At 38.8% G+C, this 20,775-nt stretch overlaps 1 protein-coding gene across 3 annotated transcripts in view; it reads left to right on the forward strand.

The window, feature by feature from the left end:
* Positions 1–20,775, forward strand: part of ITSN1 (intersectin 1) — a 207,857-nt gene that overhangs the window by 123,702 nt on the left and 63,380 nt on the right. For all 3 annotated transcript variants that reach the window (XM_058523049.1, XM_058523047.1, XM_058523048.1), the window contains exons 17-20: positions 4,882–5,009; positions 7,228–7,457; positions 9,284–9,405; positions 18,709–18,956. In XM_058523049.1, the coding sequence (XP_058379032.1) occupies positions 4,882–5,009; positions 7,228–7,457; positions 9,284–9,405; positions 18,709–18,956 (728 nt within the window). The remainder of the gene's footprint in view (positions 1–4,881; positions 5,010–7,227; positions 7,458–9,283; positions 9,406–18,708; positions 18,957–20,775) is intronic.

Here is a 20,775-nt window from a genome sequence, read left to right on the forward strand (position 1 = left end):
TGATTACTGTTTCGATCTCCTTACTGGTGATTGGTCTATTCAAATTCTCTACTTCTTCTTGATCCAGTTTTGGAAGGTTGTATGATTCTAAGAATTTATCCATTTCTTCCAGATTGTCGAATTGGTTGGCATATAGCTTTTCATATATACTGCACATTTTATAGGAGTTTTATTTTTCCCATATGTTTGTAACATATAGCTAAAACTTCTCAAATGCATGTTTAATTATTTCTTATTTATTAAGAAAGTAATTATACTTTATTAGGAGATAATATTAAACTATTGCACACTACTGTAATTTACTATAAATTATTACTTGGTGTAAATGTATCATACCCTTGAATAGAACTCATAAAGAAAAATCCACAAAGTTTTACACTCAATACCATATTGCTAGATAGCCAGGCAATAAATATGCGATTGTGGAGTTCTTGATTTTAGGAAAAAAATAAGTTAATTTTAGGAAGAGCCACAAGTGAGATACTGAGTTTTGATTCTTAGTAATTTCTTATTTGTTCTATTTTTATCTTAGTTATAATAGAGAAATAACTGTGACAAGACTCAATAGAATTTTCCAGGTCACTTTAATCAAGTTGACCACCAGGAAAAGTTGATACAATTTGTGGGGTGAAGTGTTTCTTAGCTGCTTCTCCTAACAGTTCTCCCATTTCCTAAGTAAATGAAGAATTTAATGACACCAGATTGATGTCACCTTAAAAAGGTTGTCTCTGAAAGAATTAAAAGGCTTCTTTTAAATAACTGTGATTGTACTTGAGTCTCTTAAACAGTATTGAGCAGGAATGAAGAAACAGTGCAGTCTTCTGCTTCCCACATAAAAGGACTTGGTGTTCCACAAGGTCCTCGTCATGCACAGGAAGACAAGTTATTAACTGGTTTTTAGTACATATTCCTTCATTCTATAGATTGCCTTCTCAGAAGTTCAACTTTTTGAAAAAGTTATCAACTTAGGAATCATAAATTTTCTGCTTATTTTGGTTCATGCCATCTTAAACTCCCAAGTCCAGGAAAAGAGAGGAAAACCTGGAATGCCTGCCTATTTGCAGCGTCTTGATTTTCTTACAATTGATTGTGTATCTCAGCAGTATTTGAGTTGGATGAAGGAAAGGATAGAAGAACTTTGCAGTCTTCAAATCTGAATCATAAGATAACAGAGCCTTCCATTATCTTATTTGACATCTGTTCTTTTATGGCTCCTGTGAGCTCCATTTCCTTGGAGGTATTTGAAGCTGCAACTTATTTAGACAGTTGCGGAAGATAGGTTTAGCCTATCATACAATGCTGCTATACTCAAAAAAAAATATGCTTTAAAAACTTTTTTTTTTTTTGTGAGGAGATCAGCCCTGTGCTAACATCTGCCAATCCTCCTCTTTTTTTTTTTTTTTTTGCTGAGGAAGACCGGCCCTGGGCTAACATCCGTGCCCATCTTCCTCCACTTTATATGGGACGCCACCACAGCATGGCTTGCCAAGCAGTGCCTCGGTACACACCCGGGATCCGAACCTGCAAACCCTGGGGCGCCGCAGCGGAGCGCACGCACTTACCTGCTTGCACCACCGGGCCGGCCCCTGCTTTAAAAACTTTTAAATATCTTAAATATCTTCCTTTATATATTTGATACATTTAAAATTTATTTTTAAAACTATCTCATTAGCATGGGTTTTTTTTCTATACATTCTTTAAATTCACTGACTGCTTTTCATTTTATAGTGCCTCCTAATACATTACTAGCTTTACTTTCATTTCTTTTGACTTTGTATCTGCTAATTATTGATCAATAAATCAACATTCAGTTAACCAGAGACCAGAATAGAAAGGAAATGTGCAGTGTAATTCTTTGGTAAAATGAAAAATCTCCATCCGTGCCCCTGGCCCACCTGGTGCATTGGTACATCACGGCCAGCGTCCATTCTGAGTGTCCACGGCTTGTGTAGCACCTCTGATTAAATATTTTGAGTATCACTCTGCCTATAAATACATTTTTCCTAGATGAAGTAAGAACTTTTTAAATAAATGGTCAGGTTCCTGACCATGAAACTAAAATGTTACTCCTTCTCTGTCATTTCTTTTGCATTTAATTTCAGCTCGGATTTATTTTGCTTACTAGTTATACTTTTTTGGTTTATTCCTGCAATAAGAATAAAACCCTGAACAAAGAGACACTGAAATAAAGAATAAATTTTTATGTGATGAACAGTGTCTAAGAATTTAACAGATCTTAAAACTAAAAAACCCTAAAGATCATGTACTCTGATTCAGCTGCTGGCCCTTATCAGGGAGCTGATATTCGAATCTGAGTCTCTTTCTTCCCCGTTCAATACCTTTTTTGTGTGTGTGTGTGAGGAAGGTCAGCCCTGGGCTAACATCCGTTGCCAATCCTCCTCTTTTTGCTGAGGAAGACTGGCCCTGAGCTAACATCCGTGCCCATCTTCCTCTCTTCTACATGGGACGCCACCACAGCATGGCGTGACAAGTGGTGCTTCGGTCCGTGCCTGGGATCCGAACCTACAAACCCCAGGCCGCCAAAGAGGATGGCGCGAACTTACCTACTAGGCCACGGGGCCGGCCCATTACCTTTTTATAGTCCATTGCCTTAAATTATTTTTCTGAACTTATTTAACATTTTTATGCAATTGAAGGTGAAATTTTAAAATAGAGAAAAAAGTAAACCTTTCGGTTACTTTTGACCCTTCCTTTTAAAGGGTCTTGGCCATTGGGCTAATGATAGAGCAGGCCATCCCTATCTGTGCAGGGGCTGACTTCTGGGTCCCTTTCTCAGGAAATCAAATTTAGAGTTTGATTTGACATCACCCCACTGCAGTTTTCCTTTTCATGTAGAGATATTAACTTGAACCAAGAATGCAGATTACTCTAACAATAGAAATTGGCCTGTTTTTTCCGTTTGTCTCTGAAATATCAAATCCAAAATATTTACCAGATTTTTTGTTCATTCTATCAGAGATTACTATTTATGTTTGATTCCAAACTACTATGAAAAGCAATACTGCTAAATATTGAACATTAAAGTTTTATATCCCGTGGTGTATGGCAGTGAGAAAGATAATGAAAAATGGAGTTGTTTTTTCCTGGTATTGATTTTCTTCTTTTTTTTAGTGAGAAAGATTAGACCTGGGCTAACATCTGTGCCCATCTTCCTCCACTTTATATGTGGGACGCCTGCCACAACATGGCTTGATAAGTGGTGTATAGGTCCACACCTGGGATCCAAACCTGCAAACCCTGGGCCACCAAAGCAGAGCCTGCGAACTTAACCATTGCACCACCAGGCCAGCCCCCAGAACAGTCAGAGTGAGGTTTCATCATTACTTTCCAGTCTCCATTCTTGGCCTGCCATGCCCCCTCCATAGCTAAACTTCTGTCTCAGATACCCTTCATAATTTGGAAGTCATGTGCCCAGGGCTGCTGCCATAAGGAATAGTCCACCAATTTGTGCCTATCCTGCTGCATCCTGCCTAGATGTTCCCAGTCTCATTTACTCAGTTCCACACTGAAGCCCTTTCCTTCCTTCCCCCTCTCTTGAGTGCCTCCTTCCCTCCTGTCCTCCCTCCCTGCCCGGTACTTGCCTCCCCCAATGTCATGATCTCCAGTTAAACTTTTTCACGTATAGTATACAAAATGCTTGTACATGCATTCTAACTGTATCGTAAGAATAGTCCAGCTAGTAGGAAAGGTTAGCCTACTTTAGGGCTTTTCTCTAGGAATAAGTGCATTTTAACACCGATCCATCCACCTTTGTTGTTCAGTCTCTGAATGAATCTAAAGGTAGCAATAAGGCAGGAAGAAACCTACTCATCTGGATTTCTTGCCAATAAGCAAGGCAAGAGAAGACAGGGCAGGCCTTGGTTCTTAGATCTCACCATGTAGACCCCTGGGCTGCCCACTTGGGGGACTAACCCTAGTTACTAGCCAGACCAAGAAGTCAACTGGAAATACACCCTTGGCTCTATTGGACACTTTGACTCATCTGATTTACTGTTGACACAAATAAGAAGGATTCTGGTGACTGAATCTGTTAGTGACTGTTTGATTCCTGTGGAATCATAGGGTTTCCCCCTCAACAGGCATTTCGTTGTTCTTCATACTTTTGGGTATTTAAACTTCTGACTTGAATACTTAAGTAGCCTGCTAAGGAGATTACTCTTATTCCTGTGGCTAGTATCAAATGAGGAAATCAGATCCAAGGTGGTGATCATCAAATTATAGCTTTTATAATTATAGCTTTTATAACCAACCTGAATACTGGTTTAGTTTGGGGTAGCTGACAACTTTACACATGGATTTAGTAAGAGAAGGTGCTCTGGGAGAGGTGTCATTTGAAGAAAAACAGACCTTGGTGGGGAGAATTGAGGTTGTGGAACAGGTTATCCATTTGTTCTAAGGCAGCATAGCATAAGAAGGAGGTGAAGTTTTAATGGAGGTCGTGTGTGAAGGGGTGTGTATTTTCAAAGCCAGTAGAGACTGATATTGATTCATTATCATTAGGACCTTAAGGTTTTATTCATGATCATCCTCGTATCTTAAAACTGGTTATGTTCCATTATTATTGCTGAGTCTTGAGCGGTGTGGCTTCTCTATGCCCTCCACTAGCAAGTTCCTTCTAAAGCACATCATGGAAAATGGTGTAATGTGTTATGGCTACTAAAATACAATCTTGAACAGCTTTTGGAGATCAGTCATGTCAAGACGTAGAGTGATTTGAGTTCTCCAAATTAACGTGTTTCACATCTGAAATGTTATCTCCTGAGTGTCTGGGCTTCCCCATAGGAAGGGTTGCATGCTGATCAACAATAGGAGCGCCTGTCACTGCATCTCGTTGCTGAACTATTTCTTGATTATTTGTAGGAACTACGAGGAATACATAATAAGCAGCAGCTCCAGAAACAAAAGTCCCTGGAGGCTGAACGGCTGAAACAGAAAGAACAAGAGCGAAAGATCATAGAATTAGAAAAACAAAAAGAAGAAGCCCAAAGGTGAGTCTTTTCAGCAGTTAATTGTGGACCCATCTGGAAGGAGCTTTGAATGTTTACTATTTCTGTGCCTGGCTTCTCCAAGTACTTACTGGATCAGAAAGAGCCTTCAGTCTTGAATGTGTGTGTGTGTGTGTGTGTGTGTGTGTGAGCGTGAGCACAAACCCGTGTATATATAAGTCTTTGCATATACAAGTGCCCCCTGACGTTTTTGGTTAGTTCCCAGAGCTCTCCCAAGCTACTACTCCGTAGATAAACGGAATTAGACAAGGAAGTTGGGACACTTGGTGTGCTCCTTTGCATGCCAATGACCAAAATACTTTTCCAGTTCACAGCCTTTTAATAACAGTGGCGGTCACAGTGCTGGGTTTGCCATCAAAGTCCCTGAACTCGCTGGCCACACAGGGTTTCTCCAGTGGCACTCACAGTGCGCCACTCTGTCTTCTTTCTTCTTGTTTTCAACTGCAAATTACGCTTGAGTTCCGAGGGAGGAAATTTGCCACTGCTGCTTAGGATACAGACACATTTTCCTTTGAATATTTGTGTTTGTAGTTTTTTATTTTTATTTGTAATAAATTCTAGTAAATTGTAGATATTTATTTTTGAACTTGTGGTGTGTCTGATTTTGTAGTTGGATATTTGCTTTTTAAGTTTCAAATTGATTTTAGACTCTAAGAGACAAAAATGACCGAATATTCCAGTGATATAGTATAAATTATAAAATTGATTACTGAAATGAGAGAAAAAAGGTGAAGAAACAGATACTTTAGGTTAGTCGTTGACTTTAGTGGGCCGAGCTCAGTTAAACTACCCAACATGTTGCACCTTTTGTTGTGGTTATATATATAATTCTGAGTCTGGTGTTTTGGGTTTTTTTTTTTTTTTTTTTTCATGCCAGTGGGTAGGTGGGTAGGGTCTCAAACCAACTTAGAGAATTGCTTTATGGTTTTCTTGGGAGTAGGACTAGGATTACATACCAAGGATTAATTCCTTGGATGTATTGATTAACTCTGACACCATCATTTTCTTATCTTCCAGGTTTATTATTCACACTATACTGCTCTGAACTTTCACATTTCCTACAGAGTAGAAATAAACACAAAATATCATAATACAGAAAGCTTAAATTTTCTGCTTATAATTGTATAATAAATAGTACCCAAAATTTAACTTTAGAAATAACATGGTTATACAGTATAAATGGTGACCTTTATTAATAGAAAATGTAAGCAAATTTTATTATGTTTTTTGTTATTGTTGTTAGGAATAACAATTAACATCCCTACCCCCCCAAAAAGTGTTTTTTTATGCTTTCTTAAGATATTTTGAAAATTGTAAGTAAAATGTTTAAGATTTAAGTTAAAAAGAATTCTGCACTAATTTTTCACATTCATACAGAGTAGAAATAAATATTTTTTAAATGGAGAATAAAAGTTTTATTTGTTTATATTACATTCCTTGGCAGTTTCCTAATTCCAGGAGATGACCTTTATGCGTTGGCCGTGTCACAGGATAGTGGTTCAAATGGGTGTGGACTCCAGAACAGGGCTGCCTGGGACTGAACCCCTGGCAGGTGTGGCTGTGTGACCTTGGACAAGTCATTTAATATCTCTGCCTCATTTTCCTTATCTGTAAAGTGGGGATGATAGCAATAAGACCTACCTACCTGGTGTCAGGGTTAAAATAGTTAATAAATTTGGAGGACTAGTTATTATTAACATTATATCATTTATTATTGCACATTAGTTTCATATAAAGTATTTTCTGGTTTTATAAAATATTGTGGAATGAGAGAAAAATTGTTTCCAGTCTTTTCCTATGGGTTTCGGGTTGAGGCCATCAGAATTTTCAAGGTCTAGATTTAATTGTGATTATCTCTTTGTATCAGCTACTTTGAAAAACAAACACAAAGTAGTCAAATTCAGTAAAATATAGAGCAACTACTGCTTAGTAATGTGAGAAGTATTTTTGTTATTTTTCTAATCACTTTATAAGATACATCCAGAAATTTTATCTGTTTTTCTAAGTCGTGTGATTTTGTCTTGCTCAGAATTGGAGCCCTGAGCGCCTTCGTTTCGTTGATTCAGATTGCTCCATCTGAAGAACGCTGTCCCCTTGATGTTTAGCATCCCATTGTCTAGATGGGGTTTTTCTGAAAAGAGACAACAGCAGTGTTAAGTTGGATTTGCTTCCTTGCTGTAATCAAGCATTTTGTTGACAGACGAGCTCAGGAGAGGGACAGGCAGTGGCTTGAGCACGTGCAGCAGGACGAGGAGCATCAGCGGCCAAGAAGACTCCACGATGAAGAGAAACTCAAAAGGGAAGAGAGTGTCAAGAAGAAGGAGAGTGAGGAAAAAGGCAAACAAGAGATGCAAGACAAGCTGAGTCGGCTTTTCCATCCACACCAGGAACCAGCCAAGCCAGTGGTCCAAGCACCCTGGTCCACCGCAGGTATCCGAGGCCAAAGATAATTCTAGCAAATAAGCTGTCTTTTCTCTCAGATCCTCTTGAGAAATTTCTGTATCTAATCAGGCTCTATCTTGGCTATATTAATAGAGTTGAGAATGTCAGTCTCCTTTTTTTAGGACAGTGCAGCTGTTCATTCTCTAGGATCATTACATATCTGTTTAATTCTTCCACCACCATGCCAAGCTTTGGCCACCATTGCACTGGCATCTAGAAGTCTTCTGCAGACAGAAGTGGCATGAAGTTTCATTACCGAGCCCCATTTGTACACTGTATTCCACATGGAGGTCATAACCTTTCCTGCCCAAACAGCCTGCTGCTTCTCCAGTTTGTTATTTTCTCTGGGAATTTCTGAGCTCTTTCAGCCATAGGAAGTGGCACCTTTCCCCCTGGCCCACACTGATGTGACATTTGCTATCTTCAATTTGTACTGTTTAAAACTGACTGTTTTTTGCCCTTTGATCATAAATTGCCTCTTTAGAGAATGATAAATGAAAGACTTTGAAATAGCTAGAAAACATTATCTCTTATAGCAGATGCAAACTAGAGTGTATTTTTAAAATTCTTGTGGGCTGTATAATACTGGACAACTTTGCAGATAATACTCAGCTGGAGAAAGTGGTTGCCTTTTCCTTAGTATGGCAAATTATGTTGATTTTATTTGTTCAATCGTCAGTATTCCTTTTACTGGTATACAAAAACGAAAGAAACACACTGGTTCATAAAGGTTTATTTGTTTGCTGTTTGCACAGTGGGCAGGGATGGGAGTGAGGGTTCAGAGTTGGGTCCGGCACCCTCCCTGCCTTCACATGCATGCAGTCCAGGGAGAGAGACTGGTAAGTCATCAGATCCACCCAGGAGTGGCCATGCCATAGGAAGGCAAATATATGTTGTAATACTTTTTTTGATCTGAAAATAATTTCACCATTACTTGATCTTAGGCAATTAGTGTAAGTTCCTCATGCTTCCTCCTGGTATAAAATGAGGATTTTTTTCCCTTCGGTCAGTGGGAAATTTTGCACATCATTCAGTTCGAGACTGCATGAAGATAACACCTCCCCCTCACTGCTTTTCAGAGAACACACGTGTGTCCAAATGCTTACAGCTCTTGGGTAAACAGTTCAGAGAGCTGTGGGTAGTTATTGTTAACCAGAATCCAAAATATCCTCCGCTTGCGTGCATTTTTAAAAATTTTATTTCATTTAAATGCTAAATTATTTTCATCTAGGGTCCATCCTTAGGTTCATTTTTTTTCCTAGGAAATGGAAGACTTACGTCACTGGGGATTATCAGTAATAACCGTTCTTGGTGAAATCAGCACTTGTGTTTTATATGACCGTGTTAAGGGCCTAAAACATCATTTCCCTGTCTTTTAATATGGAAAGTTATGCTTCTTTCCCTCCCAAATGAGTTGGCTGATTCAGATTTTGGGTCACATTGGAACTGCTGCATTGTACTCTCCGCTGGGTGGGAAGAAGGGCCTTGATGCCTTACAGATGTGCACTGCTGGAACCCAGGCCCGGAGGCAAGGATCAGGCCTCAGACAGCGGCACCACACTTGACACTGGGGTGACTTATGTTTACAGAGAGTCCACTAATGAACTCTCTGATGCGCCTGAGGTGCAGACATCAGATTCGGCTCCCCTTTGGCATTCAGTGTGTGTTTCAGACATTCCTTGAATAGAGGGAAATAGTTCAGATGTTAAGGTAGGCAGTGGAGGAGATGTCATTAACTTGGATTGTTGTCATGTGTTTGTGTTCCATGTAACATTTTATTTCTGTTCTCTTCTCCCCATTTTTTTAATAAACAGAAAAGGGCCCACTTACGATTTCTGCACAGGAGAACGTAAAAGTGGTGTATTACCGAGCACTGTATCCCTTTGAGTCCAGGAGTCATGATGAAATCACGATCCAGCCAGGAGATATAGTCATGGTAAGAAAGACCGGTGAAAGCGTGGTTGCTCTAGATAGTCAGCGTCTGTTCTCTGTCTGCAGTTTAGCTGACAATCGTGAAATTGTTGGCAAGTGTGAAATCCAGTAATCCAGCATCTGGGCTTTTGAAGTGTAGGCTCAGCCTTCTTCCTTTTCTATTAGAATGAAAGATGACATTTAAAAAATGTATCCTCACAGCACTTTAAAATAGAATTGTTAAAGAAATGGGTTCTTATCACAGCCTTAGCATATTTTAAAATCTGTAAAGTTCTGGTAATTTCAGAGTTTAGAGTACTGCTTATACATTATGAGCAGTCTTTAAGAAATAGTATTAAGTGCAAAGAACTTTACCATCATTTTCGTAATTGCCAATGATAACTTTTGTATCTTTGGGTCAAAGCATCATTTTTCCCCTTTAATTGTGTAAAGTTTGAAAAATATGTGAAAAATAATGAATTAAATACAGTTAATCTGCTTTCCTACTCTGTAAATGAACAGATAAAAAAATTTTGGCTTTTGCTTTGTCACATTTTATTTTCTTTAATTGTAATAATAATTAAATATAATCTTATGGTTGTACCTAAAACTATAGTTGCCGGTTTGAGAAAGAATAAAGCAATGTGGTTGACCTAAATTATTTTCTAAAAGAAAACAGTAGTTCCTCAATCTAGTTATTAACTTAAGAATAAGTCTTAGAAGGGGTCAAACTTTGCATTACTATTAGCAATTTTTTTTTTTTTAAAGATGGGAATGGCTCAGAATTTTAAAAGAACTATGAAAGTTAAGAATTGAGGCAAACTTGGGCCAGCCCCGTGGCTTAGCGGTTAAGTGCGCGTGCTCTGCTGCTAGCGGCCTGGGTTCGGATCTCGGTCGCACACCGACGCACCGCTTCTCTGGCCATGCTGAGGCCGCGTCCCATGTACAGCAACTAGAAGGATGTGCAACTATGACATACAACTATCTACTGGGGCTTCGGGGAAAAAAAGGAGGAGGATTGGCAATAGATGTTAGCTCAGAGCCGGTCTTCCTCAGCAAAAAGAGGCGGATTAGCATGGATGTTAGCTCACGGCTGATCTTCCTCACCAAAAAAAAGAATTGAGACAAACTTGTTTTTCATGCTAGGACTATATGTCTTTGAAGTATAAAAGGGTGTTGTACATGCGTTCATCTTGCGTGTGTACATCGTATCTCTGTGTGTAGCATATATGATCTTTAATGGACCAAAATATCTAGAAAGAACAGTGTGTTTGATACTCAGAGAAATCAGTCCCCTCTCCCCTTATTTTCTGATAGCTTTTTCTCTCTAATTATTGTGGGCTGGAAATAAGGGAGTCAAGGTCAAAGGTCTAGAATCTTTAAAAGTCAGAATCTCCTTAACAATAATGAAGCCCTCTTCAAATCATCTCCATGCCTTCACTCAGCAGTTTTTGAATGCCTGGGTGCCACCCTCGCTCATTCTTTACAGAAAAAACTGCTGGCTTCTCTAAGTGTGGGCACACATTCTGCACACATGAATGGTGATGCAAAGCAGCAGGGTGTGTCTGTCAGCCTCTTCGCCGTCTCCTGTTTCCTATGCTGTGCTTTCTTACAACCTGAAGCTGCTTTACTCATATTGCCTCATCTCTGAAATATCATGCCTTTTAAAGCAGGTTAATTGTAAAATATATAAATACCATGCAATAGCGGGAATCTAAAAATTATGCAAGTTCATTGCGACGTCAGAGAGGACCTCGTTACAAAGTTGTTTCTTTACACTAACAAAAAAAATGCCTAATATTTTTGAAACTGGAAAAGTAATGTTCTCTTCTTAAGATAAGCAGGTATTACAAAATGTTACAATAAGGAAATGTTACAGATGATCTATATTTTAATGAGAAAATATTGCTGTTTTTTGGAAACATAGTCTTGTTACAATGATATTGAATCCTTTTCCTCAAATTGGCTAGCTAACCACCGGCTGGACTAGATGAATAGAGTTTAGATATACTGTAAGAATAAAACATTTCATTAAACATATATTTTGCCTTGCTTTCAAACCTTTGCTTTCCTGGTGGAGGTTAAAGGGGAATGGGTAAGTGCTATGTCACTGTCAGGAAGTCTGCATCTTCTTAAATGTTTTGTTCTTTTAAGTCACTATAATTCTGTGTAAGTACACATATCTTTGGGTGTTGTCGCAGCAGTAAAAGTATGTTCTGAGTTTGTGTAGTAGGTTGCGCTTTAAAAAACAAACAAACAAGAAAGCTGTTAAAGTGTGTATACCAGGTTTCTCTTTGCTAGATTCCACTTAAGGACTAACTGGAAGGCTCTGTATTTGGCAAGTTATTGGGTCAAGTCTCTTTCTCAGGCCATGGACAAAAATAAGTTTCAAGTAGGTTAAGCTTAAAAGATAAAATTCTAAAAATATAATTTTTTTAAAAAGGAGACTATTGGAATAATTTTCTGGCTAAGAAATGCCTGTCTAAGTTAAAAACCAGAAGCTATAAATGACAAAAAAGGACAGATTTGACAATATAAAAAAATTAAAACTTGTATATTGCAAAATACTTAAGAGACAAAGGTTACTATACATATTACATAAAAAGACCCATAGACAAGTCTTAGAAAAGATGGCCGAGGATATGAAGAGACATTCACAGATGAAGAAAAGTAAATGATTTATAAAATATACGAAAAGATGCTTCGTTTCATTGGTGATCAGGAAAATGCAAATTAAAAACATAAGATAGCATTTTTTATCTCTCAACAAGTTTAAAAATTTCATAATATCCAACTTTGTCAAGAGTGTAGGAAAGTGGATGTAATATACATTGTCAGCATGGTTGTATGAATTGGCTAAGCCATTTGGAAGGCAATTTGGCAATACCTATTCAGATTTAAAATTCTCATTCCCCAGGACCCCGAAATTCTGTTATTCTCCCTCTTCTAGGCTGTCTTTTGGCATATGCACAAATATATGTGTACATGGATGTTCACTGCAGCATTATTGGTAAAAACAAAAAAAGAGCAGCCCTATGTCCATCAGTAAGGGAATGGTTTAAATAAATTATGATACAGCTAAAGAAAAAATATAATGAAGATGTTAAAAAAGTTACATAGACCTGCATATACAAATAAGCTGTCCAGTGAACAATATGTAGAGTGTAATTGCACTTTGGTTAAATAAAAAACTGTATGTGTGTATACGTGAATGTTTATGTGTGTGTAGTTAACAGTCTTGAAATACAGACATCAAACTATTAACAGTGGTTACTGCTGGGCATGTTTAATTTTATGTGCTTCTATATGATTTTCCTGTTTACAAATGCATCAGCATTTGTAATTTTTAATAAAACACTAAAAATAAATCCAACTTCAACAAGTGTAACAGAGAACGTCTACCCAGGACTGGAATGGTGTTTGCTTTATCTCAGACATCCTGACTATGTAATGAAATATGGAATGTACAACTAGGCATAATTTATTGGCTTCCTGGAGGGACAGCCGCAGTGTCTTCATGTTATACTACAAAATGTAATGTGGCACTCCAAATGGCATTCAGTTGTACTGTCTTCGTGAGGTTAATAATCAGTTTTTTAAATGGAAATTGACATATAATAGTAATGATGTTTTTATTTCATGAAGTTTGCAGTTAAGAACCATCAACATGAAAAATATGTAGTAGAACATTACCGTCAATCTCTCCAGGTTGAAAATCAAGAGGAGTTCAGGGGCCGGCCTGGTGGCATACCGGTTAAGTTCATGCACTCGGCTTCTGGCGGCCCGGGGTTCGCAGGTTCGGATCCCTGGCATGGACTGCTGCACCACTTCTCAAGCCATGTTGTGGCGGCGTCCCATGTAATGTAGAGGAAGATGGGCACGGATGTTAGCCCAGGGCCAATCTTCCTCAGCAAAAAGAGGAGGATTGGCAACGGATGTTAGCTCAGGGCTGATCTTCCTCACAAAAAAAAAAAAAAATCAAGAAGAGTTCACTTACTTTTGTGGGCACAGTAATCATTAGATTCTCAGATTGCTCAAACTTCTTTGAAAAGTAGCTATACCTATTAGATTTTTAGAAGTCTGACAATGTTTCCTTTTTTTAATGTAGGCAGTTTTGGAGGGGGCTTTAAAAATATTTTGCTTTTGAAAAAACTTGATATCAGCCCAGTTTTCTCCAAAAATATATCTTTTCATGGTTAACAAAAATTTAATGTTCTATCTTATATATAGTCCTGTTGTTGATAATACAAAGAAATATAAAATGATGTCTGTCATTCATATGTTGAAAATCTTTTTCGAAAAATTGGGAGAAACACGTGAAAAAGCCAGTGTATGATGAAGTTCTCAATGAATGCTCACTAAGTTGGCTAGCAATTTAAAAGAGGAAAGGAATCAGAGTGAACTGATGTACTCAGGGAAGACTTTGAATGGAGGCTTCTTCTTTGAGTTTGACCTTGACAGCTAAGGCTTACGTACTTTGAAAATATATGGCCCGTCTTCCCATCTGGAGGTCCCAATATTTGGAGGGTGAATATGTCAAATTTGACATCTGTAATGTGTTTGAACAGCATGAGGAATTAGAAGACCTCTGCTCACTGCTGTTTGGTTGAAGTTTATCTTGATAGTGCAGGCTGGTCATCTAACCCAGCAGGTCCTAGATGGTCCAGGAATGAATGAAGGAATGAAGGAATGAATGAATCAATCCATCAGAACTGCTCAGGGAGCATAACAAATAACCATTCCAGAGACTCTGGGAACTAACTCTTAATCCACGTATAAGATTGAAAACCCTCTCCAGGTGGTTCTGTTGGAGAGTTAGTTTCAGGAACCACGATCTATCCTAATCTCTTTTTCCTGTCAGGACTAATCCTAAATCATTTCCGAATATCCTCTTGTTAGAAATATCCAAAAAAACAGACTTCTTTAGTGCTTGTCAGCTGTCAAGCAGTCAATTCATTCTGGAAATTGTTTATCTTCTAATTTAGTGTTACTCTTGTAACAATTTAAACTCATTTTTTTCCTTTTCTTCTTTTGATGGAATTTTTTTTTAATATAGTCAGTACTTTGTCTTTTCTGCCTTCCTTAGATCTCCAACCTTAACATTGAAGCTCGGCTTGTCTAGTAACAATTGGTCATAGGATCGTTACTGTTTTGAGGGACCAGTACACACATTTGATTCCAGGGGTGGGCCAGATCTGGCCCACTGCCTGTTTTGTAGTTAAATTTTATTGGAACACAGCTAGGCTTCTTCAGTTACATGTTGTCTACAGCTGATTTTGTGCTATAGTGGCAGAGTTGAGTAGTTGTGACAGAGGAAAAATTTGCCTGTCTCTAAATTAGTGCTTTAGAAAACCACTTTTATATCTTCATCCAGGAGTTTGGGGGGAAACCTTGTATTTCCACACTGGCAAATGCGTGAAACATGCTGCCCCCCAGATTCCTTAGCACATCCAGGGCAGCCATACCAGCTGGTCTGAGTCAGTACACAGTTTAAACCTCTTTGCTGTCCATGTTCTTTGTCATGCTTGCTAGAGTAGAGGGAATTTCTATTTTCCTTCTTTGTGACAAGGTCAGAGGTTTCAGAAATATTAATGCTCCCTAATGACAATGGCAGCCATGAATCATATAAACATTGAGAAATTATTATTGGGCTTCAGCCACGTGTACTTGAACCTGATAGCTGCTGTGTGCATGACTGTTGCATACGTGCCCTGTGTTATGCAGTGTACGATTACTAACGTTTTGTGGATTAGATCTGTAACATCCCCAGACATGTAATCAAGATCTTGGGTTTGTACTTCCCACTTTGATAATGTGTCACTAGAATGACCCTGGATGCTTTGAGGTGTTGCGGTGGAGTTGGTTAAATGAAATTGTATTAACACCAATGTTGTTAATACTAAAATCCCCCTGACTTATAGTCACCAATAAATGAGTTTACTATGTCTGTAAAAGTCCACATTACAAAGAAGTTTGCATGCCTCACTTTTCTTACTCTGTCCTAATCTTATGTTTTTCCACAGTTGGATTGGCACTTTGGGTAGTTTCCCTATCCAGGAAGAAATATTTCTCATTTTCACATAAGAACCTTTGTGCTTTTTCTAAATGGTTGATTTAATTTACGTTGAGTGAATTTTTATTATATCCTCTGAACCTTAAAATTAAAATTTAAGTATTCATTAAAATTAATGGATTCCTATAAGAATAAATCAGACTAGTTGAGACTATTGCTTGGCCAAAGTTGACCAGTGAATTTCCTTGGTTAAAGGTGAAATACTGATTTCACTATTGCTCTGACGGGTGGGAGAAACTCTTGTCTGCAGAGATAAGAGGCTGACGGGTCCCCCTCCCCCTTCCTATGCACACAAAGCTCCTTTCACTAGTGCAGCTTCCTTTGTGTCGTATCAGGGGACAGGGCTGGGTGTGATCGGTTAAACAGAGTGGGAGCTAGACCTGCTCACAGGTTGGGACTTTTCCTCAGGGCTTCAGGTCCAATTCCAGATGTCAACTAAAGTCTTGTTAACCAGATAAGACCCTGTGTCTTGAAGGAATCACAGTAGATCATAGGACATAATTAAGTAAAGCAGCTAACATTCCAGGAGGTCCAACTTGGACAGACCAGAAGGAGTTCCAGACAAGCCGTGATCAGAGATTGAGCTCCAGTCCCTAAAGGATTACTGCGGGCAAGAAGTCAAACCCAGAGGCCTGGGGTCCCAGACAGGTTTCTAGAGCAGGGAACTCCCCATGCAGAGAACCACAGCTTGTTACCTAAAGTGAGGGTACAGTAGAGACCAGGCTTTTAGAACGGGACAGAAGCCCAAAAGAGACCTGCAGCAGAGTCAGAGCTGAACAACAGGAGAGATGGCTAAAAAAATTCTATCATTAAACACTTATTATATGGCAGGCAATGTTATTAAATATTCATGGTTCCTCCCAACAACCATAATAAGACACTGTTATCCCCATTTTGCAGATGAAGAAACCGAGGTACTAAGAGATTAAACTTGCCCAAAGTCAACCAGTTCATCAATTGTAGAAGTAGTATTGAAATTGAGGCCATCTAATTGCAGAGCCCTACTCTTGATCATTACACTTGGCCATCTTGAGGCTGAGTTATTGTGTGTTGGGCTCAAGCTCCTAACTCACTCCTGCCTAACATCTCCTTTGGTCCCAGGATGAGTGGAGGGGGCGGGGGCTCCGCTGTTGAACCTCAAGAGATGTTGAGGAGGCCCTGGCACCACCTGGCCTTGAAACAGCTATGTTTCCAGTGCAAAGCAGCTGCAAGGTTAAAATGTGTCATAATATCACCAATAAATATAAATGAGGGGGCCAGCCCCGTGGCTTAGTGGTTAAGTGCAGGCACTCCACTACTGGCGGCCCGGGTTCAGATCCCGGGCGCGCACCGACGCACCGCTTCTCCGGCCACGCTGAGGCCGCGTCCCACATACAGCAACTAGAAGGATGTGGAACTATGACATACAACTATCTACTGGGGCTTTGGGGCAAAAAAAAGGAGGAGGATTGGCCATAGATGTTAGCTCTGAGCTGGTCTTCCTCAGCAAAAAGAGGAGGATTAGCATGGAGGTTAGCTCAGGGCTGATCTTCCTCACAAAAAAAAACATAATAAAAATAAATAAATAAAAAAGAATACAAAGAAACTGAAACTTAAAAAATATATATATATAAATGAGGAAGGAAAGGCATCAGGCTATTTGAGTTTAGCATAAAATAAGATCCAAATGGAAAAATGTCATCTTAAATCCTCATCTAGAAAAACCGTTGAGACTGCCCAGAAAAGGGAAAGTAAGAACAAAAGAGTGTGGGGGAGCTGAATGACAGTGGTAGTGTGTTCACATCTGATGTGTGTTGGCGAGAAGAGCAGAGCCGTAGAGCACAGAGGAGGCCCTTTGAAGCAGTGTTGTGCTTTATCTTGGGGAACTCCTTTTTGGAAAATTCTCGGCTTTAAAAATTGCTTTTATTCATGACAATAAGGGTACCCTAAGGTGGAACAGCAAAGCAGGTGCACCCTACCTACTGAATATTTCGTAAATAACATGTAGAATCAAGTAGTAAGCCCTGTATTCTACTTTCTCCACCCCTACCCCATGCATTCTTTTTTAATTCAAATAAGCTAATAAACATTATACCCTATTACCCTACACTGAATACAGATAAATGTTTGATTCTGTAGTTTTTTGCTTTGTTTTTTATTGAATATTTGAATGGGATAGAAAACTGGTATTTTTGCCAGTTTTTCCAAAATTATTGTTAAGACCGTACCTACTCATTTCTGTGATTTCTAAAGAGCAACGTTAATGTCCAATGAAGTGTTCCGTGTTTTACCTCCTTAGGCAGTATATTAAGGGATAAAAATAAGATAAGGTCTCTAATAGACCCTTTATTTGACTTAGAGTAATGAAAATAATTTTCTAATAGTGAAAGTCATTTATCCCCCAAAAGCCTTCTCCTGTTGCTCATAAAACAATGGGGGTAACTCGTAAAGACAAGTAGAATCATTCTGGTGATTTTGAATGATCCTTTTGAGCCACAGTTAAAATAAAATGCAAACATTAAAAGCCCCTGGAATAATAAATAGCCTCTTTGAAATTTTTAAGCAGCAGAATTCTATTCTCTCATGTGTACTTGTTGAATATTAAAGTTAAATTTATACAAAAGAAAACTATAGGACCTTAATAAAATTGATTGTTGCTGTAAATAATCACTTCCTTTATTTTCTTATCATGTTTCTGAAAAACTTTTAAATGGCTAAGTACAGCAGTCAGCTTTGCTTCCTGTAGAAACCATCTAAAGCTGTGTTTTTTATCTTTCTTGTCCCTATGCTGAATAAGTACTGCCTAGTTATTAGAGATTTTTAGAATGCTGAATTTATATTGATTGCACCCTTTGCTTTCAACTTTAAATAATAAACCCAAGTCAAATTATTTTTAATAATTACATGACTTCCTGAGTGATGAAGTCTGTCAGATCACTTTCCAGTTCAAAATAGCTCTAAACATTTAAACTATGGGCCTTAGGACTTTAGGCACTTAATCTTGTATGCCATTATTAGAAAAAGAGAAGAAATCTAAAAAAAAAAAAGCTTTAAAAAGCACAAAGAGTAAGAACTTGAATTATGGCACTTACTGTTTTTTCAGAGTTAATGTTTAGAGACAATCTTTCCAGAGAGACTTAAGAATAAGAAGAAACATCCATGCAGTGTGTCAGCGTGACAGGGTCAGAGGCTTGGGGCTTTGTTCTGCTAGAGTGTTTAGTGTCTTTGTGGGTTGATTTAGTTCCACTTAAATTAAACTTTGTGACTTTCCTGCAGGTGGATGAAAGCCAGACTGGAGAACCGGGATGGCTTGGAGGAGAATTAAAAGGAAAGACAGGATGGTTCCCTGCGAACTATGCAGAGAAAATCCCAGAAATTGAGGTTCCCGCTCCAGTCAAACCAGTGACCGAGCCCACCTCCACCCCTGCACCCAAACTGGCTATGCGTGAGACCCCCGCTCCTCTGGCAGCAACCTCTTCAGAGCCCTCCACGACCCCCAACAACTGGGCCGACTTCAGCTCCACGTATGTGTAGGCATGCTATTTCTGATGACTAAGTCCCAACTTAAGTATTTTTATGGTCTTGGGTTGTATCTCTGCGTAAAGGAGCTGGCTCTTTTCATTACCACTTTCTCTGACTGGTCTACTGGCAAATTGTGGATTACGTTCTCTGAACTGGATTTAATTATATCATTGCTCAACAATGATTTGCCCTGGCACAAAATAAAGCCTATTATCTTGTTTCATTCAATAATTTGTCTGCATCTTGCATTCTTATGGAAGAGATGGAGAAATACAGTTTCCTAATAATCAGTTTGACATCCATGTCAGTCAGCAAATATTTCAGAGTCATTTCCCACATGTAAACAGCACTTTTTTTCGCTGGACAGAATCAGAAACTGAATTCAGTCATGTGGTTTTGAATCAGATAGAAAGCTGTTTCCTTTAAAGCTTTCCCCTTTCATCAGTCGTGAACAAATGTACAGGGGAGTGAAGAGATGTGTGCTGTTGGCCACAGTTAGTGCTTGCCCTTGGTCATCAGGAAATGGCATTACAGTGTGTAAGCAGAGGTTTGAAATGTCCATACTTCTAGTTATAGGACCATGATCCAGCTGTGCAGTTGTCTAAAAATATTTTATTCAAGCAAAAGTGATTTGAGTCAGAAGTGTTTTAAATATTTTTTCAAGTCTGATCATCTTTCAGAAGAAACAAATCGAAGGCAGAGGGTCAAGACTTAATGCTGGAGAAAGATCAGATGGGTCAAGTTGAGGAAAGGAAGGAGCCTAATGACCAAGGACGGGAGGAGTAGAGGGAAGGGTGTAAGGAATAGCAAGGTTTTCATACTTAGATTTTCATATAAACGGTTGAAAGTGCTAAAGAAGTTCCTCTCTTTCTAATCTCTGCTAAAAAGTAGCCTTCCATTAGCACATTCCAAGTTGAAACTCCTTTCCTCTCTTGATCTTGATTGAAGAGCTCCGACTTTTTAAACTAAAGATTAGGCTAAAATAGAAGACAAATACCATGTTTTCCAGGATTTTGTTTTGCTATGGATCCAATGCCTGTGACTCTCTTCCTCATTAAATGTGTGGTGTGCAGCTCTCCAGCTATAATTGCAGGCATCTTATTTTCCAAGCCCCAGATCAGGGTGTGTAGTTAAACAAAGGAATTATTTAGATTTTCAAATTTGTTTATGTCTTAGAAAGATGTAAAAAGTAAATTGCATTTAGATCTGCACTCACACAGATGTGTTGACTTAAAATTCTAAAATCACAAAATTAAAACTGTCCCAGAGATTCAGGACAACTGGTTGCTCTAAAGGTACCACTTGTAGTTACCGTGGTGTCTAGGCATGCGGCCGGGTGCTGGCTGTGCGATGGTGGGACAGAGAAATGGTGTTAAAAAGCACCAGCTACTAAGCTGGCATGTTTTCGTACGTGATATATAACTTCTTTTTTGCTGATTTGGCTATTGTTATTACAAATGATGATAATGCTCATATGAGGATGTTTCTCTGGTGCTTTAGAGTTACAAAGTATTTCCCTATCCAGTATTTCACAACTCACCAAAAATGGCAGAATATTGTTCCCATTTTATCAATGCGGAAATGAAGATTCAGAGAAACTCCTATAATTTGGGTGAGATTTGTCACTAGTGTGCGATGCTCAGACTCAAACCCAAGTCCAATGCTCTTTCCTCCCTCCTTGTTTTTTCTTTTTTTTCTTTTTTTTTTTTTTTGTGAGGAGATCAGCCCTATGCTAACATCTGCCAATCCTGCTCTTTTCTTTCCGAGGAAGACTGGCCCTGGGCTAACATCCGTGCCCATCTTCCTCCACTTTATATGGGG

This window comes from Diceros bicornis, chromosome 27 (assembly GCF_020826845.1).
Source record: "Diceros bicornis minor isolate mBicDic1 chromosome 27, mDicBic1.mat.cur, whole genome shotgun sequence".
NCBI lineage: Eukaryota > Metazoa > Chordata > Mammalia > Perissodactyla > Rhinocerotidae > Diceros > Diceros bicornis.